Source organism: Procambarus clarkii, chromosome 23 (assembly GCF_040958095.1).
Source record: "Procambarus clarkii isolate CNS0578487 chromosome 23, FALCON_Pclarkii_2.0, whole genome shotgun sequence".
Lineage (NCBI taxonomy): Eukaryota > Metazoa > Arthropoda > Malacostraca > Decapoda > Cambaridae > Procambarus > Procambarus clarkii.
The window spans coordinates 19,962,259-19,982,951 of record NC_091172.1 but is presented as its reverse complement, the minus strand read 5'-3'; the positions used below and the strand labels follow the sequence as shown (position 1 = coordinate 19,982,951).

Here is a 20,693-nt window from a genome sequence, read left to right as displayed (position 1 = left end):
AGAAAGAGACCTGGGAGTGGACGTAACACGTAATCTAACTCCTGAGGCACTTATAAATAGGATAACGAGAGCAGCGTACTCTACACACACACACACACACACACACACACACACACACACACACACACACACACACACACACACACACACACACACACACACACACACAGAAAAACACACACAATTGTGCTTGCAGGGGGTAAAAGAAGAGCTCAACCCCCGCAAGCACAACTAGGTGATTACACACCTACTCGCCAACAAGCAGTGATGGAGGTGCATTCTTTAACTTCCGCACCTCACACCCCACCACTCTATTTCCCACCCCTTACCTTTCTCCCCTTCCCCTCCAACACCACACATTAGTGTGACCGTCCCCCTCCCCATGCTTCCCCCAACACTGATGCCAGTCGTAATGGTCTAGCATGGCTGTTGGACTTTACGCGGGGAAAAACCTGGTATTCCTACTCGAATCGATAAGTGCTGCCACCCCTCCTGTGCACTCACCTAATTGTGCTTGCTGGCATTTAACTTTGGCTCTTTGGTCCAGCCTCTCAACTGTCAATAAACTGCCGTACTGTTTTCTGAGCCTACTGGGCTCTCTCATATCTACATTTTAAACTGTGTATGGAGTCTACCTCCACCACATTACTTCGTAATGTTTTCCATTTATTAAGAACTACGATATTCCCAAAATTCTTTCTAATATTTCTGTGGCTCATGTCTTTCTCTCGAGTTTGTATAGTAATCTCCTATAAGATACTGTATCTAAGGCTTCTTGGCAGTCTAGAAATGTGCAAGCTGTCTAGCTTTCTCTGTCTTGCCATATATTGGTTCCCGTATTATACAACACCAGTAGCTTCGTCAGGCATAATTTCACTTCTCTAAAGTCACGTTGATGAATCCTTACATACCTAGTTCTTTCTCTTTGTGTAAACGGTTTAACCCTATTATTCCTTTAAGTGTTTTGCAAGGTATGCTTTAAGAGACACTGGTCTGTTGTTAAGGGTTTCTTCTCTGTCTCCTTTCTTGAAGACTGGTGCAACATTTGCCTTCTTAAGCAGCGGTGAAATTCCCCCTATGTAAGTGATCCATTAAATATCAGTGCTAAACGAACGCTGAAGGCGTGTGGCGCATCTTTCAACCGCCACGATGACATTTTTCCTGGCCCAATAGTTTTAGTTTCATCTCGTGATGCTAGTTGTTTCCTTACCTCCTCTGCTGATACCTCAATATATAATTGTCTGACGTCAGGGGCTACCGCCTCTTTCAGTACTGAGAGTTTTTCAAGCTCAGCTGAACACTCCATGGAAGTGTTGATGGGTATAGCGTGCATTGGATAAGTGTCCATGGATGTCGTGACCGAATGTTGCAGAATTTGCACATCCTGCAGCAAAGATTAGAAGGCACGAGGGCCAGCTCGGAAGCATGAAGTTTTTCTGGTAATTTGTCTAATGTTTGTGCCTGGTGCAGGGAGCTCAGGGGTCAGGACACAGGTCTTGGTACTCAGGTCTCCCTCTGGGCTCAGGTCATAAGACTCAGAGCTTGGAGCTCTGGGGTTAAGTCTTAGGAATTGGGTTCAAGATTCTGAACTTCGGCCATTGAATTTTGGGCTCAGGGCTCAGGTCTTAAGATTCAGGTCAAAGGTTTCTGGGCTGAGTGTTCTGAACTCCATCCACTTATATTATCATCGCCCTTATTATTTTTATTTTCAGTATTATTATTTGTCTTGCTATTAACATTTTTATATATATGTTTTTCTTCACGTCAATAATTCGAGTTTACTTTGATGTTGACGAGATTGAACTGTACCTTTATTTTTGTTCAATATTCCCTATGCCGGAAGGATTCAATGCATTTATTGTATACTGTTGTGTGTTAATTGTCAATCATTCAGACATTTTTAATTGCTGAAGCTACGGTATATTTTGGTCACCAGTTTGTGTTGCAAAAATGCTTTCTATAATTGTGTCTATTTCGTGTGATTAATGCGCCGGAATTGTTCTTAGCTTGCAAAGGGAACATCTATCTAGTTATCATTAATTGCACCTTTTATCTGGTAGTATATTCTTGAGGGAAAGACTTGTTGAAACGATGAATAAGGGATATGGAATTTTTCACCATTGCAGAATATGAAAAAGTCAGGAACAACGTTTCAATATTGTACAGAACGCATGTAATCATGTAATTGCCACATGTAATCTGTACATGCGGCATTGTGTCAAGTACATCTACTTTGTCTTTCACTAGATGCGCAGCTGTATTCTCAATTCTGTATAATTATCTATAGATAAGAATGTGAAAAGGAATCTGAAATTAATAGTTAGTAATCCAATTAAAACTTGAAAATTATAGTGTTATACATCGCAAGAAATGAAATGAACAGATTTTCGTCTATTTTCACTCCTGATATGGCAATTAATGGGTTGTAAATCAACGTTTCTTTGTCTAGTATGATATATTTGGTGCCTCCGTGACATATAACCATCAGGTGGGTTGATGAGGCCGCCAATAACCTGCCAACTTCGTCTCCTTTCTTGTCTCCTGCGAAAGTAAATGTAAATCCATCTCCATTGGAACTAGCCTCAGGATTTCATCGAAGTAGATGTTCCACAGGAGCGATCTGACCACACTGCCTTGGGGTACACATGAAAGTTCAGTGTTCGAGAGACGTCTGATTGCTAATAACCCGGGAATGTTCTGTTAATTAAACAGTTTTTAATGAAGAAGGGAACAGTTCTATCAACTCCATGTTTCTTAAGCTTACACACCATTTGTTCATGCCGGATCATATCAAAGGCTCCAGCAAAATACAAGACTATTTAACATATGCATCCTCACCACACTCAAGACTCTTGTCCCATTATATAGTCAACTACAGTAGCTGTCAAATGTGTTCCTATTATATCAGAAACCAAATCACTTGTAACTCAATAAGAAGCTTTTTTCTAGGTAATTTTCCACCTTATCAATACGAAGATTTTATAAAGATATTACCACTGACAGATGTTGGGACTAAAACTTATCAACCACGGGAAGGATATTTAGGCCAACCACTGTAGATTATTAAGCAAGAAGCACGTATAACCTGACCCCTGAACATGGCTCAGCACTAACGTTAACTCTCAGTGTATGTACACCGAGAAGCAGAGTAACCTCTCGGTGAACATGTCTACGTATCAGAGCGACTGGGCCCACCAATACTGACCTATACTTCACTACTGATGTCTTGCTGTTGTTTTCGCAGACAGATACAACCCTGTCCCTCTTCCGGATTAATTGGCAGCTTTACTGATTATTTCAAGCTTGCAAGAGGGCAGAAAGGAGGCTGCTAGTGAAAGTGCACATGTTTAAAGGATTTTGTGACATATTGGGGCCTAATTGCTAACATTTGTTTCGAGTTAAAGTACTGATAGGCCTGTTGTTCCAAATGGTGTACTAATAGTTCCAGCTTGCCAGAGTTCCGTACTGATACGATTATCAAGCTCTAAGTGTCTCATTGGTAGGCATATCGTTTTTAAATACCAAACTGATAAGCCTGTAGAACTGAAGTTTAATATTGATATATCTATTGATCCAAAATTCTGCACTGATAAGACCGTCATCCCCGAGTGCTGTGTTTATAGGCTTTTCTTGCCAGGTCTAGTACTGTTAGGCCTATCATGCCCAAGTATCGAGCCCCAAATGGTTATGCGAATAATGATTTTGTCGATGAAAAAACGTGGGTCAAAAAGTTTTAATGAGAATTAATGGTTGTATAAGAAAAGCAGAGTTTAAGATTGCCACAAAAATTTCATTTTTACTAGCGCTGCAAAACATCAAAGGAACTTTTTATTTATTCTGAGCCTTTGTGTCTGTTAGTCTGTGAGTTTATGAATCCGGGAGTTGTTACTCCTTGAGTCAGTGAGTCGTTATTCGGTGAATCTGCTATATAGTCTGTGAGTCGTTACTCTTTGATACTGCTAGTCTGTCAGTAGTTACTCTTTGAATCTGTTAGTCTGTGCGTCAATCCTCACTAGGTGAATCTATAAGTCTGAGTCTTTACTCTGTTAATCTGTTAAACTGAGTCGTTTCAAGGTAAATCAGTTAATGTGTGAATCGCTATTCTGGGAATCTTTTAATCTGTGAGTCGTTACTCTGTGAATCAGGTAGTCTACGAGTCGTTACTCTGTGAATCAGGTAGTCTACGAGTCGTTACTCTGTGAATATGAATGCCCATCTGCTAGTCTGGGTAGAAAGCGTCTCTGTTAGTTGGTCAGTTTATGAGTTCGTGTATTTGTTAGTATATCAGTGTTTTTCTAAGCCAACAATGTATTGTCTTAAATGTCTATTACCAAGAGTACATTGTACCACGTGATACAATGTACCACCTACAACTATTTTACTTGAGTTAATTATTCGAACACTTCAATATAGTGAAGAATTCCAGCATTTCATTATAATGAAGCATTCTCTTCCCTTCACTATAGCGAAACATTTAAGTACTCCACTTCAGGAAACATTGAAGCATTTCACTATTGTGAAGTATGAAGGCTCTTCACTATATTTAAGTTGTGTAGAGAAGTTCGGTGAAAAATTTGGGGATTCGTTTAGTTAACTTTGCATTCTATTCTTTTTTCCTCTTCCTTGTATCTGGTTCTCCTTCTCCTTCTCTTTCATCTTGTAGCTCGTATTTTTCTCTTATTCTACTTGTTAATTTTATTGCTTTAATTTTGCTTCTCTTCCTTTATCCTGCTTATTTTTACTCGTGTACTTTATCTTTTTCTGATTGATTTTTCGCTGTTATTTTTATCATAATATATACTATTTTTCCGTTTTTACAACAATTTTATTACGCTTTGCTACTTTTCCTCCTAACTACACCAGTTATTTCTTTGTTTCCTGGAAGCTATTTATAATGTCTCGCGTGATTACAAATTCCTGAGTAAATAATGGCTTCTTGAGGGGCCAAAGCCGCTTTGAAAAAGAAGTTTTCTTGGTATTCTATTTTTATTGCTATTAATCCACGAGCGGGAGAGGGGTGGGGGGGTTGGAGGGGGGGTGGGAGAGATGAGGGGGTCATGTCTGGGGTGAAAGGGAGGAATGGGGTAATGGGTAGGAGGGGGACTGGGTAATACAGGTGGGAAGGTGGGGAGGGGGGGGGGGTAATAGAATACAAGTGGCGGTAATAGGAAATATTTTATTTATAATTTATAATTGGTTACTCTTGCTGGACAAAACTGACGTTTGTTATGTAATAGTGCTCGATGTTCGCGTCTTCTGCTGCCTCTTAGAATGTATGTAAGGGTGGAATCAGAGTACATCAGGATGGGCTCCTTGGAGGGTTGTTTGCTTATAGACTACTGGTGTGGGTAGTGACGTACAGGCCATTCAGTGAGAACTAACGCCGGAAATTATCGTATAACGAACATCATCGTATAACCCATGCATGAGGCTCCACAGTGTGACTAACCCATGCATGAGACTCCACGGTGAGACTAACCCATGCATGAGGCTCCACGGTGTGATTAACCCATGCCTGAGGCTCCACAGTGTGACTAACCCATGCATGAGGCTCCATGGTGAGACTAACCCATGCATGAGGCTCCACGGTGTGATTAACCCATGCATAAGGTCCCTGGAAATTATGATACCCAGATAATTACTTCTATTTGATTTCGCTATTTCACTATTATTTAAGTATCTTGTATGTCTTGTGCTCCTACGATTAGAGCCCTGCATTAAACAGTATAAGCATGGTTTTCAACAAAATTTGCGTCGCTTATTGCGTCTATTGTCCTGTCCTATTTTTGTTAATACCCGGACATTTATTCATGTTTTTCACTCCTGTATTATATCACTCATGTATATTTCCAATTGTGATATATCTACACTTATTCTGACTCTCTGTTTGATGTGCTACAACCATAGCTGTGATCCAATATAATGGTTCCTTTAAACCATAATGGATCAAATTAATACCATGTGATACTAACTTCCTTCACAATATAATACTTGTTATGAAAGACCTTAGAACTAGATTTTCTATATATAAAATCGTAATTTTGTTTATATATACAGATTCGTATATGTATCAAAGGACGTTTAGTAAAACATGTGGGTAATTTTAATTTATATTTTTGTCACTGTGAGTACAATTGGCATGAGTGATTATCGCTTCAGTAAACTTTTACATATTTTTCGCTAATATGATTTGACTATATTCAGTCGACAGGGATATCTCACTATAAATTTGGGACCACATTTTCAATTTTGGAACATTGCCCAACTCCAATGATTTACGGAATATGTTCGACAGGGGTTAATTAATCTCTTCCTTACATTCTGAATTCATCGATTTAGGCCTGAGAACATTTTTTTTAAATAAATCTAGTAACTTCTTTCCAAAGGAATAATAACGTATTGATCTCCAATCACTTTGTACACACACTTATTCTACTAGGAACAATAAACGTTCTAGTAGAGAGCAGGATTGAAACAATCATTCATTATTTTACCTCTTTGCTTGTCTTAGAGATCAGAACAAGTTTGTACATTTCATTTCTTCTATTTTCTTCCTAGTTTGATGAAGGAATTTCCTTTCAATAATTAACTTTTTAAGATCCCTTTTAATCTTTAAGAAGAGCTTCTCATCTTATGGTCATCAATTTTGGGCCATTATTATTCATTCTTGCATATTAACATGCAGTATTTGTAGATTGTGATAATGTGAATGTCTACGTGATATGTTGTTATTGCAAGCTTCTTATGTTGCAAATGTGCTGTACTCTCTGTGTGAACCTTCCAAATTGTAAATATAATACCATTAATGTATTAAGTCTTTGAGTGATTGATTAAAACAATTAGTCAAACACCCCACCGAGCCTTCATCCTTGCAGTCCCCACTATCTCCCATCCCCCCTCACCAATCACACTACTACCTCCATAAATATCTCTCCTATCACTAACCCAGTCCTCAACCACTTGATTCACACTCTCACAATTGCCAGTATCACTTTCCCTTCCCCCCCGTACCTTATCCATATTTGACAAGTTCCTCCACCATCTGTAGAAACCCCTATTCTGACTACAGTTTTCGCCCACACACGACCCCTATTCTGATCCCAATCTCACCCACATCCGACCCCCATTCTGACCCCAATCTCACCCACACACGACCCCATTTTCTCCCCAATCCCAGCCATATCACCACTTCCCTGGCAATCTCCAGTGATGTAGTTGAAAGGGCTTCTCGGAGCCTGACTGTCAGATGGTTTTTTTCGATTTCTTATTATTTATGCGGATGATTCTGTGCATAATATTAAACTTTTAATGTATAGATTTGTAAATCAGTGGTTCATTAGTGGTTGGAGAATGTAAATCAGTGGCTCCTAAGTAGCTGTATGTTGTAAATTATTGGTTGTGAGTGGTTTGAGAAATGAATCTGTGGAACATGTGTGGTTGGAAGATGTCAATCAGGGGTTCATGAATTCTGTTACATTCATGTAACATGTCTTGAGGAAGTATATTAAGGTTCAAATTAAATTTTCTTCACAAAGTAAAATAAAAGTGGTATAAAGAATTATAAATGAACTCAAACACAAACAGACCATTAGATCCAAACTGAGTTATTAATTTATTGAAATCCTTTGTCTTAATAATGCAAGATGCGGGGCGGAAAATAAGTATTTTAATTTATTTGTAATTAAATACACGGGTTTACTCAGATTTACATCACTTGGTTGGTTGTATATCAAATATAACCACTTGTGGTTATTAATTTTAAATCATTATTAATTAAAAGTTTTACATAGAAGTACAGTATATTAATTACATAAGAGTATCTCAACAACATAACACGTAATCGTACCAGAAGTTTCAGATATTTACATAGCTTATTCCTCGTGTTAATTTCTCGGGTAAAAAATAGAAGATTCGTTGAATTGAAACGTTTGGGCAATGATTAGATTAATATCTGAATATATTGTACCACTTACATTGTTATTATCTTAGAGGAATCTATTTCAGTAAGTCAATTTTGCTTCACTCATAATTTTTTTTATTGTATTGCCTCATAGTTCATCCTCGTGTATAGCTGCCCTTATTACGGATACTATCTACGGAAAACCTCATCGCTCCCATCAGTACAAGTTCCCATCAGCAATAATTTACTTAGCGGTTCCCATTACTGCTCCCATCAGCAATAAACGACGATTGTTAGGGTTATAAAAGGTCAAAACTTGGATTGTTCACTCGCTACGGGCCTTTGAATTTGATTTTCCTCATGTTCATCTTACTATGAGTGTGACTGTATACTTAAAGTGATCTGTGAAGTGACAGTCTCACTTTGACTTAGATCTGGCGTTTGTTACTTGAGGGTGAAAGTGGATGGGCTTCGTTCTTGCCCTTCATCCTCATATGAACCACTTGGGCTAGACAGTAGAGCGACGGTTTCGCTTCATGTAGGTCAGCGTTCAATCCCCGACCGTCCAAGTGGTTGGGCACCATTCATTACCCCAGACCCATTCTTATTCTTTATATCCTGATCCCTCTCAAGTGCTGTATAGCAGATTTGGCTTGGCGTTTTCTCCAGATATTTACCTTATCTTACCTTCATCCTCATATACGAGCTCTTTGCTCTCATCATCCACAAGCAGGTGATGAGTTACAACAACGTGACACATGACATGATGGCCAAACCAAATCTCAGAAATTGGAGAAACAACAACGTCATCATGAACCAAAAATTTTTCTCCAGTTCCATCTTGGGGTCCTCATTTCCTCGAACCTTGCCCTCATTACCCATCTCATGTCCTCATATACCGGAACTTTGCCTTTATATCCCACCTTCCTGTCGTTATAAATCTACCATGTGCGATATAGTCACTATGGCTTATGTCTTCCTCCTGGTAAGACTCTAATGTCACCGAGGGAGAATATTAGATCGAGTCTGGCAGGTTGATTACTTTTTTCTCATCTATGAGGGGACGGGTATAGGTTGACTTAAGAAATTTCTTATTGATACTTTAAATATCTTAATGGATCATATCTGTACCCTCGTGAGGAACTCAATTTTGCCAGATTATCCTATTCTGTCTGATTATCAACTAATAGATTTTAAGATAATTGCCACTTGCAGGGGATGCAGTTAAACTATATTGGCAATATCTGGCAATATTGCTGTTATTTCTGACTTGATAATCAGGGCCTGTTGTCATTTTGTAGTGTGTGTGTGTGTGTGTGTGTGTGTGTGTGTGTGTGTGTGTGTGTGTGTGTGTGTGTGTGTGTGTGTGTGTGTGTGTGTGTGTGTGTGTGAGTGTGTGGTCAGACGCGGGTCTTAGTTTCTGTATGTTTTTGTCAGTCCGCATGTATGTAGATATGTATACATTTATGCGTGTGCGTGTACACAGACTATGACTGCGAGCAATAAGCGACGATTAATAACAAAATGTTCACGGAAATTGAGTCATTTGTTCCTCTGGACCAAAAACAAACCAATGTAATTTTGACAGTCCTCATATCTTCTCCACCGTCCTCTTTACCCTTTCCTTTACCTCTTCCTCTCTCTCCATGTGCATCCCCTTCCCGCTCTTTCCCCTCCTTCCCTTCCCATCTGACTCGGCTGCTACCCTTGTTACCTTGAGCGTGTCACTGTAATACAATTATCTACTATAACATAATCTTCCTCGCTCTACCACCTAGGAAACTGCTTTACCATCTGTAAATTTTTCCTGACATCTTAATTTTCGGTCTACAACCTAATCCTCCCAATCTGTAAATTAATTATCCCAATTTTTAACTTAATTCGCCTCCCATTTACAGTTTCCTAAATCTACTCTACCCTAATTATCCCAATTTATCCTAATTACCTTAATATGTCGACTAATTTATCCTCCCCAGCCTCGAAAAACCCAAGTCCCAATGCAGCTAAACCCACACACTATTTCCTCATGTGTTTATCTAAAGTTCTTTCACCTCTTGGCCCTGACAGGAAGCTGACATCGCTATCGCGCCCCTAACCATCACCTCATCCCGGGAGCGAGTCATTGACTTCACCAAGCCCTTCATGACTCTAGGGATCTCCATCATGATCAAGAAACCCGTCAAGGAGAAGCCGGGCGTCTTCAGCTTCATGTCTCCATTGTCACAGGAAATCTGGACATGCGTAGTCTTCGCCTACGTCGGAGTCTCCATCGTTCTGTTCCTCGTCAGCAGGTTCAGCCCCTACGAGTGGAAGGTACTGTAACCCAGGATTCGTGGGGTTGGGGCATTGAAATGTTATGACTCTTACGGATGGAAGGATTCTTGGGGTTTTTGAGGAGGTTTAATTTGATAATGGGAGTCAGGCTCTTTTTGGTTTATGTTTGTGTTCTGTGATTGCAATTACGGAAGGTAATCTGTTTGTTGTTTGTGGTGGAAGACTTGAATGACGAAAACATACATCAATTTCGTCCTTATTTGTAATTTGGAGTGGAAAAAGTGATAATGTATTTTAAGTGGTGAAATAACAAAAGAATGCATATGTCATTATCAAAGCAATATATCGAGTAGACGTTAGTAGATGAAACCGTTTTCAGTTAGAATAGATATAACTCCCTCTCCTGGCTATGAGTGTGTGGATATCGCTGTCTCTCCTGGCCATGAGTGTGTGGGTATCACTCACTCTAAACATGGATATCACTCTCCTAAACATGAGTGTGTGTGGGTATCGCCCCATCCCTCCCCCCTGGCCATGAGTATGTGCAGGTATCACTCCCTCTAATGTCCATAAGGGCGTGTGAAGAGTGTTGTTGTGCACAGCAAGGAATCAACACCGGTCTGGACTTAGGTGTTTGCGAGTGCATCGTGTATAGTTAATCTCCACAACTCTACCCACTTTACTGCGTTGACCAGTACAAGAGTTTACCTCATACTTGGCCTTAGAGAACTAGATCAACATTCTCTTGTTATACAACAATTGATCACCGCATTCCTAACAAAGCATATATATATATAGGGCAAAGTACACACTCCTGTTAAATAATGTAATTCATGAACTGGGTCAATATGGATTTAATACCTGTATACATACTATCTAACTATCGAGTTCCGGAATGTTATGATTCTTTTAGTGGACGCTTCTCATTTTTGTACGACATGGGCTTTGAAATTTCAAAGCAATGTGACACTGATCTATTACAGTATTGTCCAGGACCGATATCAAGGAAGTCGCAAATCATTTTGATGTGAGAAAATTAATAGTGATTTTTGGTGAATTATTTGGAGTGTTGTGGCCTTGAACAAATGTGTTGGTGGAGGAAGTAGTGGGGTGTAGTTGGTCTGTGTGTGTGTACTTATTATTTGTGCCTACAGAATCGAGCTATTAGATCTTGGGCTCCGGCTTTCTAACCAATCGATTTCCTTCTATTATGTCTACTACGTGTATTTCTCTCTAACACACGCACACACATCTTCAGGAAGCAGTCCGTAGCAGCTGTCTAACTCCCAGGTACCTATTTACTGCTCGGTGAACAGAAGCATCAGCGTTAATGGAACTGCCTAATTTTTTTGCCTCGGCCAGGAATCAAACCACGGCCTTTGGACTATAACTTCCAAATGCTGTTCACTCAGCCGCGACGACCCGCAGTGTGTGTGTGAATTCACCTAGATGTATTCACCTAGTTGTGCTTGCGGGGGTTGAGCTCTGTTCTTTCGGCCCGCCTCTCAACTATCAATCAATCAAATGTTACGACAGTTTTTTTTCTTTTTTTTTCAACACACACACACACACACACACACACACACACACACACACACACACACACACACACACACACACACACACACACACACACACACATACGCACACGCACACACACACACACACACACACACACACTCACACACACACACACAGGAATTGATTGGAATTGATGGGAATTGACAGATGGACAAAGAAAAACTCTGGTGGGATATATATATATATATATATATATATATATATATATATATATATATATATATATATATATATATATATATATATGTCGTACCTAGTAGCCAGAACGCACTTCTCTGCCTACAATGCAAGGCGCGATTTGCATAATAAGCCAAGTTTTCATGAATTAATTATTTTTCGACTACCTAACCAACCTAACCTAACCTAACTTTTTCGGCTACCTAACCTAACCTAACCCATAAAGATAGGTTAGGTTAGGTTAGGTAGGGTTGGTTAGGTTTGGTCATATATCTACGTTAATTTTAACTCCAATAAAAAAAATTGACCTCATACGTAATGAAATGGGTAGGTTTATCCTTTCATAAGAAAAAAATTAGAGAAAATATATTAATTCAGGAAAACTTGGCTTATTAGGCAAATCGGGCCTTGCATAGTAGGCCGAGAAGTGCGTTCTGGCTACTAGGTACGACATATATATATATATATATATATATATATATATATATATATATATATATATATATATATATATATATATATATATATATGTCGTACCTAGTAGCCAGAACTCACTTCTCAGCCTACTATTCAAGGCCCGATTTGCCTAATAAGCCAAGTTTTCCTGAATTAATATATTTACTATAATTTTTTTCTTATGAAATGATAAAGCTACCCTTTTCACTATGTATGAGGTCAATTTTTTTTTATTGGAGTTAAAATTAACGTAGATATATGACCGAACCTAACCAACCCTACCTAACCTAACCTAACCTATATATATATAGGTAAGGTTAGGTTAGGTAGCCAAAAAAAGCTAGGTTAGGTTAGGTTAGGTAGGTTAGGTCGACGAAAAAACATTAATTCATGAAAACTTGGCTTATTAGGCAAATCGGGCCTTGCATAGTAGGCTGAGAAGTGAGTTCTGGCTACTAGGTACGACATATATATATATATATATATATATATATATATATATATATATATATATATATATATATATATATATATATACATATATATATATATATATATGCCTGTAATTTTATTAGTTACCTGTAATTCATCACTGTGTGTGAACCTTCATAGTAACCAATGACAAACAAAATATTTGACCCACTAGCTACGCTATGACCCATTAAACTATTTGTGGTGTCGTCTCGCAGGTGATCGAGACATACAGCAAATCTAGCGTGACTAACGACTTCACCATATGCAACAGCCTGTGGTTCACGCTCGGAGCCTTCATGCAACAAGGAATTGACCTAAGCCCCAGGTGAGGCTAACCTTACAATTCAGTGTGACTCCTCCTTCTACTCAAGCTAAGACAGACACTCTATCTTTACTTTTCTCCTGGTCTCTCTCTCTCTCTCTCTCTCTCCCTTCATCACCCAATACCTATACCTGACCATCTTTCTCCTCTCTCCCATTCCCCGTGACACAGGTCACTCTCAGGACGTATAGTGGGCAGTGCTTGGTGGTTCTTCACGTTGATCATCATATCCTCCTACACCGCCAACCTGGCTGCCTTCCTCACCGTCGAGAGAATGGTCACTCCAATCAAATCCGTCGACGACCTGGCCAAACAGACGGAGGTGGAGTACGGGACACGGGATGGTGGTTCCTCCAAAGAGTTTTTCGAGGTAAAGATCGCCCGTTGGGAGCGTGTGTGTGTGTGTGTGTGTGTGTGTGTGTGTGTGTGTGTGTGTGTGTGTGTGTGTGTGTGTGTGTGTGTGTGTGTGTGTGTGTGTGTGTGTTTGTGTGTGTGTGTGTGTGTGTGTGTGTGTGTGTGTGTGTGTGTGTGTGTGTTGTACTATGGTACTCAAGCCTCGAACAGACAGCCAATCTCTTCAATTGATATTTATATTTAGCAACGCTGGTCCCTGAACTGAAAAAAATCCCTGAAAAATCCCTGAAAGTGCAACATTCTAACAAGCATTGACAAAACGATCAGGAAAGAAATGTTCAAAATGGGTAATATTGGAACGAGAGATCGGTTTATTTTTTAACGCGTTTAAATTTTAAATATCTTGAAATGATTAAGATGGGATTTGTTGATTAGAAATCTTTGCACAGATGCAACACCAATTATTGAAGAATACATTCAGAAATGCATTCAGAACCACAAACACGTCCACGCGTACACACATACAGGCACACATATACACGAACACACACATTCAGGGTAGACAAGGGTAGACATGGATGTACTATTTAACACGGGTGGTACACGCAAAAGGAAACACAGGTGAAAGCTGAGTACCCAAATGAGCCACAGAGACATTAGAAAGACTTTTTCATTTTTCAACTCAGAGTAGCTAGAAAATGGAATACACTAGGTAATGATGTGGTGAAGGCTGACTCCATACACAGCTTCAAATGTAGATATGATAAAGCTTGAGAGGCTCAGGAACCTGTACACCAGTAAATTGAAGGTTGAGAGGTGGGACCAAAAAGCCAGAGCTCAACCCCCGCCAGCACAACTAGGTAAGTACAACTAGATAAGTACACAGGGTGAGAAGAGAGACAGAAAGATAATATGAAAATGACATAGCAAGCAAGGCAAAGACTCCACCTAAATTGCTACCCAGCCATATCAGGAGAAAAAAACAGTAAAGGAACAGGTAATGAAACTCAAGGTAGGAATTGCCAAATTCATTACAAACGATAAGAAACTGAGGGAGGAATTCAATAAGAAATTCCAGGAGGTCTTCACATTAGAGCAAGGGGAATTCCCAGAGATAAAAGAAGAAATAACTAATCAAACACCACTAGATGAGTTTGTGATTACGAGTGGAAAGGTGAGGAAGCATCTGTTTGAGTTATATGTGACAAAGACTATTGGCCCGGATGGAATCTCACCATGGATAATAAGGGAAGGAGGAGAAGCTCTCTGCCTGCACCTCTCCATGGTGTATAACAAAACACTGGTAAAAGGTGAACTGCCAAAAATTTGGAAGACGGCTAATGTAGTCCTGATATTCAAGAAAGGTGACAGACAGGAGGCACTGAACTACAGGCCAGTGTCCCAAACTTTTATTCCATGCAAGAAGATGGAAACGATTGCGCTAAAAAAGCTAGAGGAACATCTGGAGAGAAAGAACTTTGTAACACAACATCAGTATGGTTTCGGGGATGGAAAATCATGTCCCACAGGATTAATTTAATTCTATGACCAGGCAACAAAAATCAGTCAACAGAGTGAGAGAGAGAGAGAGAGTGAGAGCTGGGCAGACGGAATATTTTTTAATTATCTGAAAGCCTTTGATACAGTACCACATAAGAGACGTGCAAAAGCTGGAGATTCAAGCGGAAGTGAAAGGGAAGGTACTCCACTGGATAAGGGAGTACCTAAGTAACACAACACAGCGAGTCACTGTGAAGGGTGAGGTCTCGGAGTGGTGATGCGTCTCCAGTGGAGTTCCACAGGGTTCACTCCTTGGACCTATACTGTTCCTGATATATGTAAATGATCTTCTGGAGGGAATAGACTTGTTCCTCTCAATGTTTGCTGATGATGCAAAAATTATGAGGAGGATTAAGAGAGAGGAATATAGTATGATGCTACAAGATGACCTAGACCAACTGTAGGAATGGCCGAACAAATAGCTACTAAAGTTCAATCCGAGTAAATGTAAGGCAATGAAACTAGGCGGTGGAACCACGAGGCCAGGCATAGGATACCGAATGGGAGATGAAGTCCCTCACGAAACAGACAGAGAAAAAGTTATAGGAGTTGATATCACACCAAACATGTCTCCCGAAGCCCACATCAAAGGAATAATATCGGCGGTGTATGCGATGATAGCTAACTTCAGAACTGCCTTCAGAAACCTGTGAAAGCAATCATTCAGAACCTTCAATACCACGTATGTAAGGCCAATCCTGGAGTATGCGGCCCCAGCATGGAGACTGTACTTTGTCAAGCACAAAATGAAGCTGGAAAAAGTTAAGATGTATGTCACAAGGCTAGTCCGAGTCTTGACTAGGACAGGGTAGTTTGACGTTGACAGGGTGGACAAGGATGGATATTTAACACTGTTGGTACACGCACATGGGGACACAGGTGGAATCTGAGTTCCCAAATGAGCCATAAAGACATTATAAAGAATTTTTTCAGTGCCAGAATAGTTAGTAAATGGAATGCACTAGGAAGTAATGTGGTGGAGGCTGACACCATACATAGTTTCAAATGTAGATATGATGGAGCTCGAGAAGCTCAGGAATCTGTACACTAGCAGATTGACTGTTGAGAGGCGGGACCAAAGAGCCAAAGCTCAACCCCCGGAACACAAAACTAGGTGAGTACACACACACAAAGTACACAGTACTGTATGTGTGCGGAGGAGGTAGAAGTGTGTACTGAGAGGGAGACGATTGCAAGAGGAAAAAGAAGCAAGCACGCACAAACGCACAGAAAGCTCAATAAATATTCCCTGAATATCATAACCCATGTCTTGCAGGAGACAATGCATTAAAATCCATTTATCATGGCTGGAAGGGCCGGACCTTTATTCAATCTCCGGCCGACAGTATTGCTATTAAAAAGGAAAAAAAAGGTCGTTTCTCCCTCCTCTATTGTTTGATCGGAACAATAGGTGTGGCAGGAGAGAAAGAGAGAGAGAGAGAGAGAGAGAGAGAGAGAGAGAGAGAGAGAGAGAGAGAGAGAGAGAGAGAGAGAGAGAGAGAGAGCTCATCACGTATAATTAATGGTTAAGTTTGTATTAAACTTGAATCATTCCTATAGTTCCTTCATTCCCTGTGTCTTCAAATGTATTTAGGAAACCATTTATTATTCTGTTTTCATCACATATCATCCTTCTCCTCCCCCTCCTTGGTTCTCTTCAGTGATTTCCGGTTCCTCACCATGCAGTTTCCATTCTCATTCCGTTTAACTTTCGTTTGTCCCATATCTCATCCGGTTCATCCATGCATCTTTCTGTTTCTTGTAACTTCCTGCTTTCTCTAATGTGCAACTTCTCAAGATTTGTCGTCACACTGAGATGAATGCTAAGGGTAAGGATTTGTCATTTGTCATTTTCTCTTATTCATCCTGTTTTCTCACCTTCATTCATGACACCCATCAATAATAATGTCATCCACCAACACATGTGTCCATCACCTTCACCTATGTCGCCCACCAACACGTATATTTGATACCCATGACCCCCCCCCAACGTCCATGTGACCCATCAACATCCATGTCATCCACCAACACCCATGTCACCCATCAACTTCTAAGTCACCGACTAACACCAATGTCACCTACCAACATTCATGTCACCCACCAACATCCATGTCACCCACCAACATCCATGTCACCCACCAACATCCATGTCACCCACCATCATCTTTATTAGTTTATCAAAGAAGGATGTAACTTCACTGTTGCCTCCCCCCCCCCCCTTTACGTCAATTATGCCTTTGACGCACATGTTTCTTTTTATCAGTCACCGACCTCCCTCCTACTCCCCTCTGTCTGTCTGTTTCTCTCTCTCTCCCTTTCTCTCCCTCATTAACCATTGCCTTCCAATTCTCGGTCAAAGCGGTCAAAGATCAGCGTCTACAACCGCATGTGGGAGTTCATGTCGTCCAGGAAGTATGTGTTCACCTCCACGTACGAGGAGGGCATCGAAAGGGTACGGACGTCGAAGGGCAAGTACGCCTTCCTACTGGAGAGCGTCAAGAACGACTACATCAACGAGCAGTTGCCTTGCGATACTATGAAGATCGGCCAGAATCTCAATTCCAATGGCTATGGAGTCGCGACACCAATGGGTTCCCCTCTTAAGTAAGTAGACAATCTCGGAGTTTTCTTTACCCCTATTTCCCTAAAATTATCTTGTTTCCTCTACTTCCTTCCACTTTCCCTCCCTTCAATTGCCCGTCTTGTTCCATTTATGGTGTCTCATGTCATGGTTGCAGCATTCAAGTGTTTTCCGTATTTTTGTACAACTAAACATACTTGGAATAAAGTCATATATCACCCAAATCTCATAGGTTTGTTCCCTAAAAAACATGGATTCTTTTCTCATAATGTTGTATTCCCTTATTAAAGTGGCTGCAGTTCCACCTCAAGAAGGTTTTCTGACTGGAGTTCTCCCTTCAGGTGTGTCCAAATCTTTAATTCCTTGAACTTAAAATAGTTCTCCTTCTTGGACTCCACTTTAAGTATCCCCTGTCGAATACTACCAGTCCCTGCAATTTATTTTTAGTTTTGAAAATAGTATATCACGAACGTTAATTAGACTCACGTGCAAGTGTCAGATTGATAACTTTGCTTATAATAACGTTTAGATGAAATTAATTTTCTTCTAATATTGAAGGGAAATTCATGGATTAGGTTATACAAGACTTAGCTACGATGCTTAAAACCCAATAATACTATTGTTTTCAGAGTAAATAAATGATTTAGGAGAATGAGAGCTTAGATAACGTTACTAAACTATTATTTTTTTCTTAACATATGTTAGAGTTTGATATATTTGGGGCAGGCAAACAAGTGGCCAATTATTTTTTGGGGAAAGCTATTTAGATAAGTTGCGAAACTTTTGCATGTACAAGTCATTAAGCTGTTTGAGGATCTTCACAATCACATTCCAAGTCATTCCTAGTTTCTGGGGATTTCTCCACCGCGTGTCAGGTCATAAAGTCGGTATTTGAAACCTATTTTGAAATGATAATGGACCTTCCCATGATATATTTTTAACTAAAGCCATATATAAGGTCAGCCTTTCTTTCGCTCTCTCTCAATCTCTCTCTCTCTCTCTCTCTCTCTCTCTCTCTCTCTCTCTCTCTCTCTCTCTCTCTCTCTCTCTCTCTCTCTCTCTCTCTCTCTCTCTCTCTCTCTCCCTCTCTCTCTCTCTCTCTCATTCTCTCTCTCATTCTCTCTCAATTACTAGTTATTTAGCCTTACTAATTCATAATGTAATGGAGAGGGCATTCTATTAAAATATTACTGCAGTGATGGGCTATAATTACTTAATACTCAAAGTAATCATCAAGAAAGTGAAACACTGAAAGAGAATTTATTTATAAATAATATTTTTGTATACTTGGGAGCAGGCGTTCTTTTAAACATATTTGGTCAAATATGAGCGCATTGCTGGCATCGTTTATATTATATTGTAACGTTTCTATGCTTCTGGCTATTTTCTATCTGTATTATGAAGAACAATCTAGGGTAATTGTAATGGAACTCTAGTCATCATTGAAGGATTTATTTCCTACGCCGTATCTAACTTCTCTTGAAAAAACATTAGGTAAAGAATGGATATGGTAAAGAATGTATGGGATTTTGCGAATTTGGATTTGACTTATACATTTTTTGTGATTTCCATTTACCAAGTAAGTGCTAGAATTTTTTCTTCTTCTTTCGCTCTAAAAACAAAACAAAAATATATGTACATAATAGACTTTAATCAACGTTTTGAATTATACATATATTTAACATTTCTGTGGAAAAATATGTCCAACTAAAGTCATCATTTCGTGAGTTGGAAATTGTTCTCTGCTCTCTACATTAATTAGTCAGTGTAATAATTTTCATGTTACAGAGCTACAAACGCTACACTATACCTGATGTGACTTAATTACTCCCTTGTTCCAGGGGGGAGGGGGGTTCAAGTAGCGTTTGTAACTCTGGTGCATTAAATGCAATCCAGGGATAATTCTGGGTCCTTCCTCTGTACTAATTGTGGTAGTAACTTTGACGCAGCAAATTTATTCCAGGGATAATTCCAGGCCACTCCTTGCTGGTTTTCATAATGACACAGGATATATGACTTACGAGTCATTTCGACTTAGTTTTTGGTGCAGGCATGGGTGATATTTTTCGCTCAATAAGGGGTCACTGGATGGGGTTCACTGAAGAGTGGAAGGCAGGCATAAGGGTCACTGCATGGGGGTTCACAGGAGGGTGAGAGGCAAGTGGAAGGGTTACTAGATGGAGGTTCATGAAAGGGTGGGAGAAGGGCAGGAGGAAGACTTGATGATGTGCAGAAGAGAAAGAAGCAAATAAAAGTGGATACTATTTTTAGCAAAAATTCTAACCCCCCCCCCCCCCACACCCCAAAAAATAAGACCTCAACTTACTGCAGGTTATACAATGGAGTCAGAAACGGGAGAAAGAATGCGACACAACCAGAATTATCCTACTTTTCCTAGGTCGTGTGAGAGGCTCCAGCAGCTCTTGTATCTATTCCGTAGTTATTTTAACAACCCTGAATTAACCACGTAATTGGCTTGTTTACCGCTGCTACATTTTCTTCAGTCTCGCATAATTGTGTAATCCTTTTAATTGCGCATAATTGAACACACCGGTGATTTGTGGAGGTAACTTCTAGGAGGGGTTCAGAAAAAAAAAAAATTGTAGGAGCTGAAAAAAATAGAAGTGAAGACGCTGCTGGAGATGAGAATCGAAGGGAAATCCTGAAGGGGCTCAAGAGAAGAGAAGGAAAGACCCTGCAGGGGTTCAGAAAAGAAGGGAAAAGCCTGTTGGACCTCGGGAGACAAGATAATAAATTTTACGGTCTAAGAAAAGAACCCAAGACCCTGCATGGGTACAGAAGAGGGGCAAGTGAATATCTTGTAGGAACTTGAAAAGAAAAATGTAATAAATACTCTGAAAGGGTTCAGAAAAAGGGACGGGAAGACCCTACATGGACTGTGAAGAAGGGAACGAAGGACATTTCATCCTGCCGAACAAACGTCATCTCTTAAATGGTCGATTACCATTCCTTCCTTCTATATCATATCCCTTACAGTGTGTTCTGATATTACA

The 20,693-nt window shown here is 39.9% G+C and overlaps 1 protein-coding gene across 2 annotated transcripts in view; it reads left to right on the top strand.

Annotated features, from left to right (window-relative positions):
• Window positions 1-20,693, top strand: part of LOC123764029 (glutamate receptor 1) — a 706,396-nt gene that overhangs the window by 582,244 nt on the left and 103,459 nt on the right. For both annotated transcript variants that reach the window (XM_069329669.1, XM_069329668.1), the window contains exons 11-14: window positions 9,968-10,213; window positions 13,078-13,187; window positions 13,356-13,554; window positions 17,458-17,702. In XM_069329669.1, coding sequence (XP_069185770.1) covers window positions 9,968-10,213; window positions 13,078-13,187; window positions 13,356-13,554; window positions 17,458-17,702 — 800 coding nt within the window. The remainder of the gene's footprint in view (window positions 1-9,967; window positions 10,214-13,077; window positions 13,188-13,355; window positions 13,555-17,457; window positions 17,703-20,693) is intronic.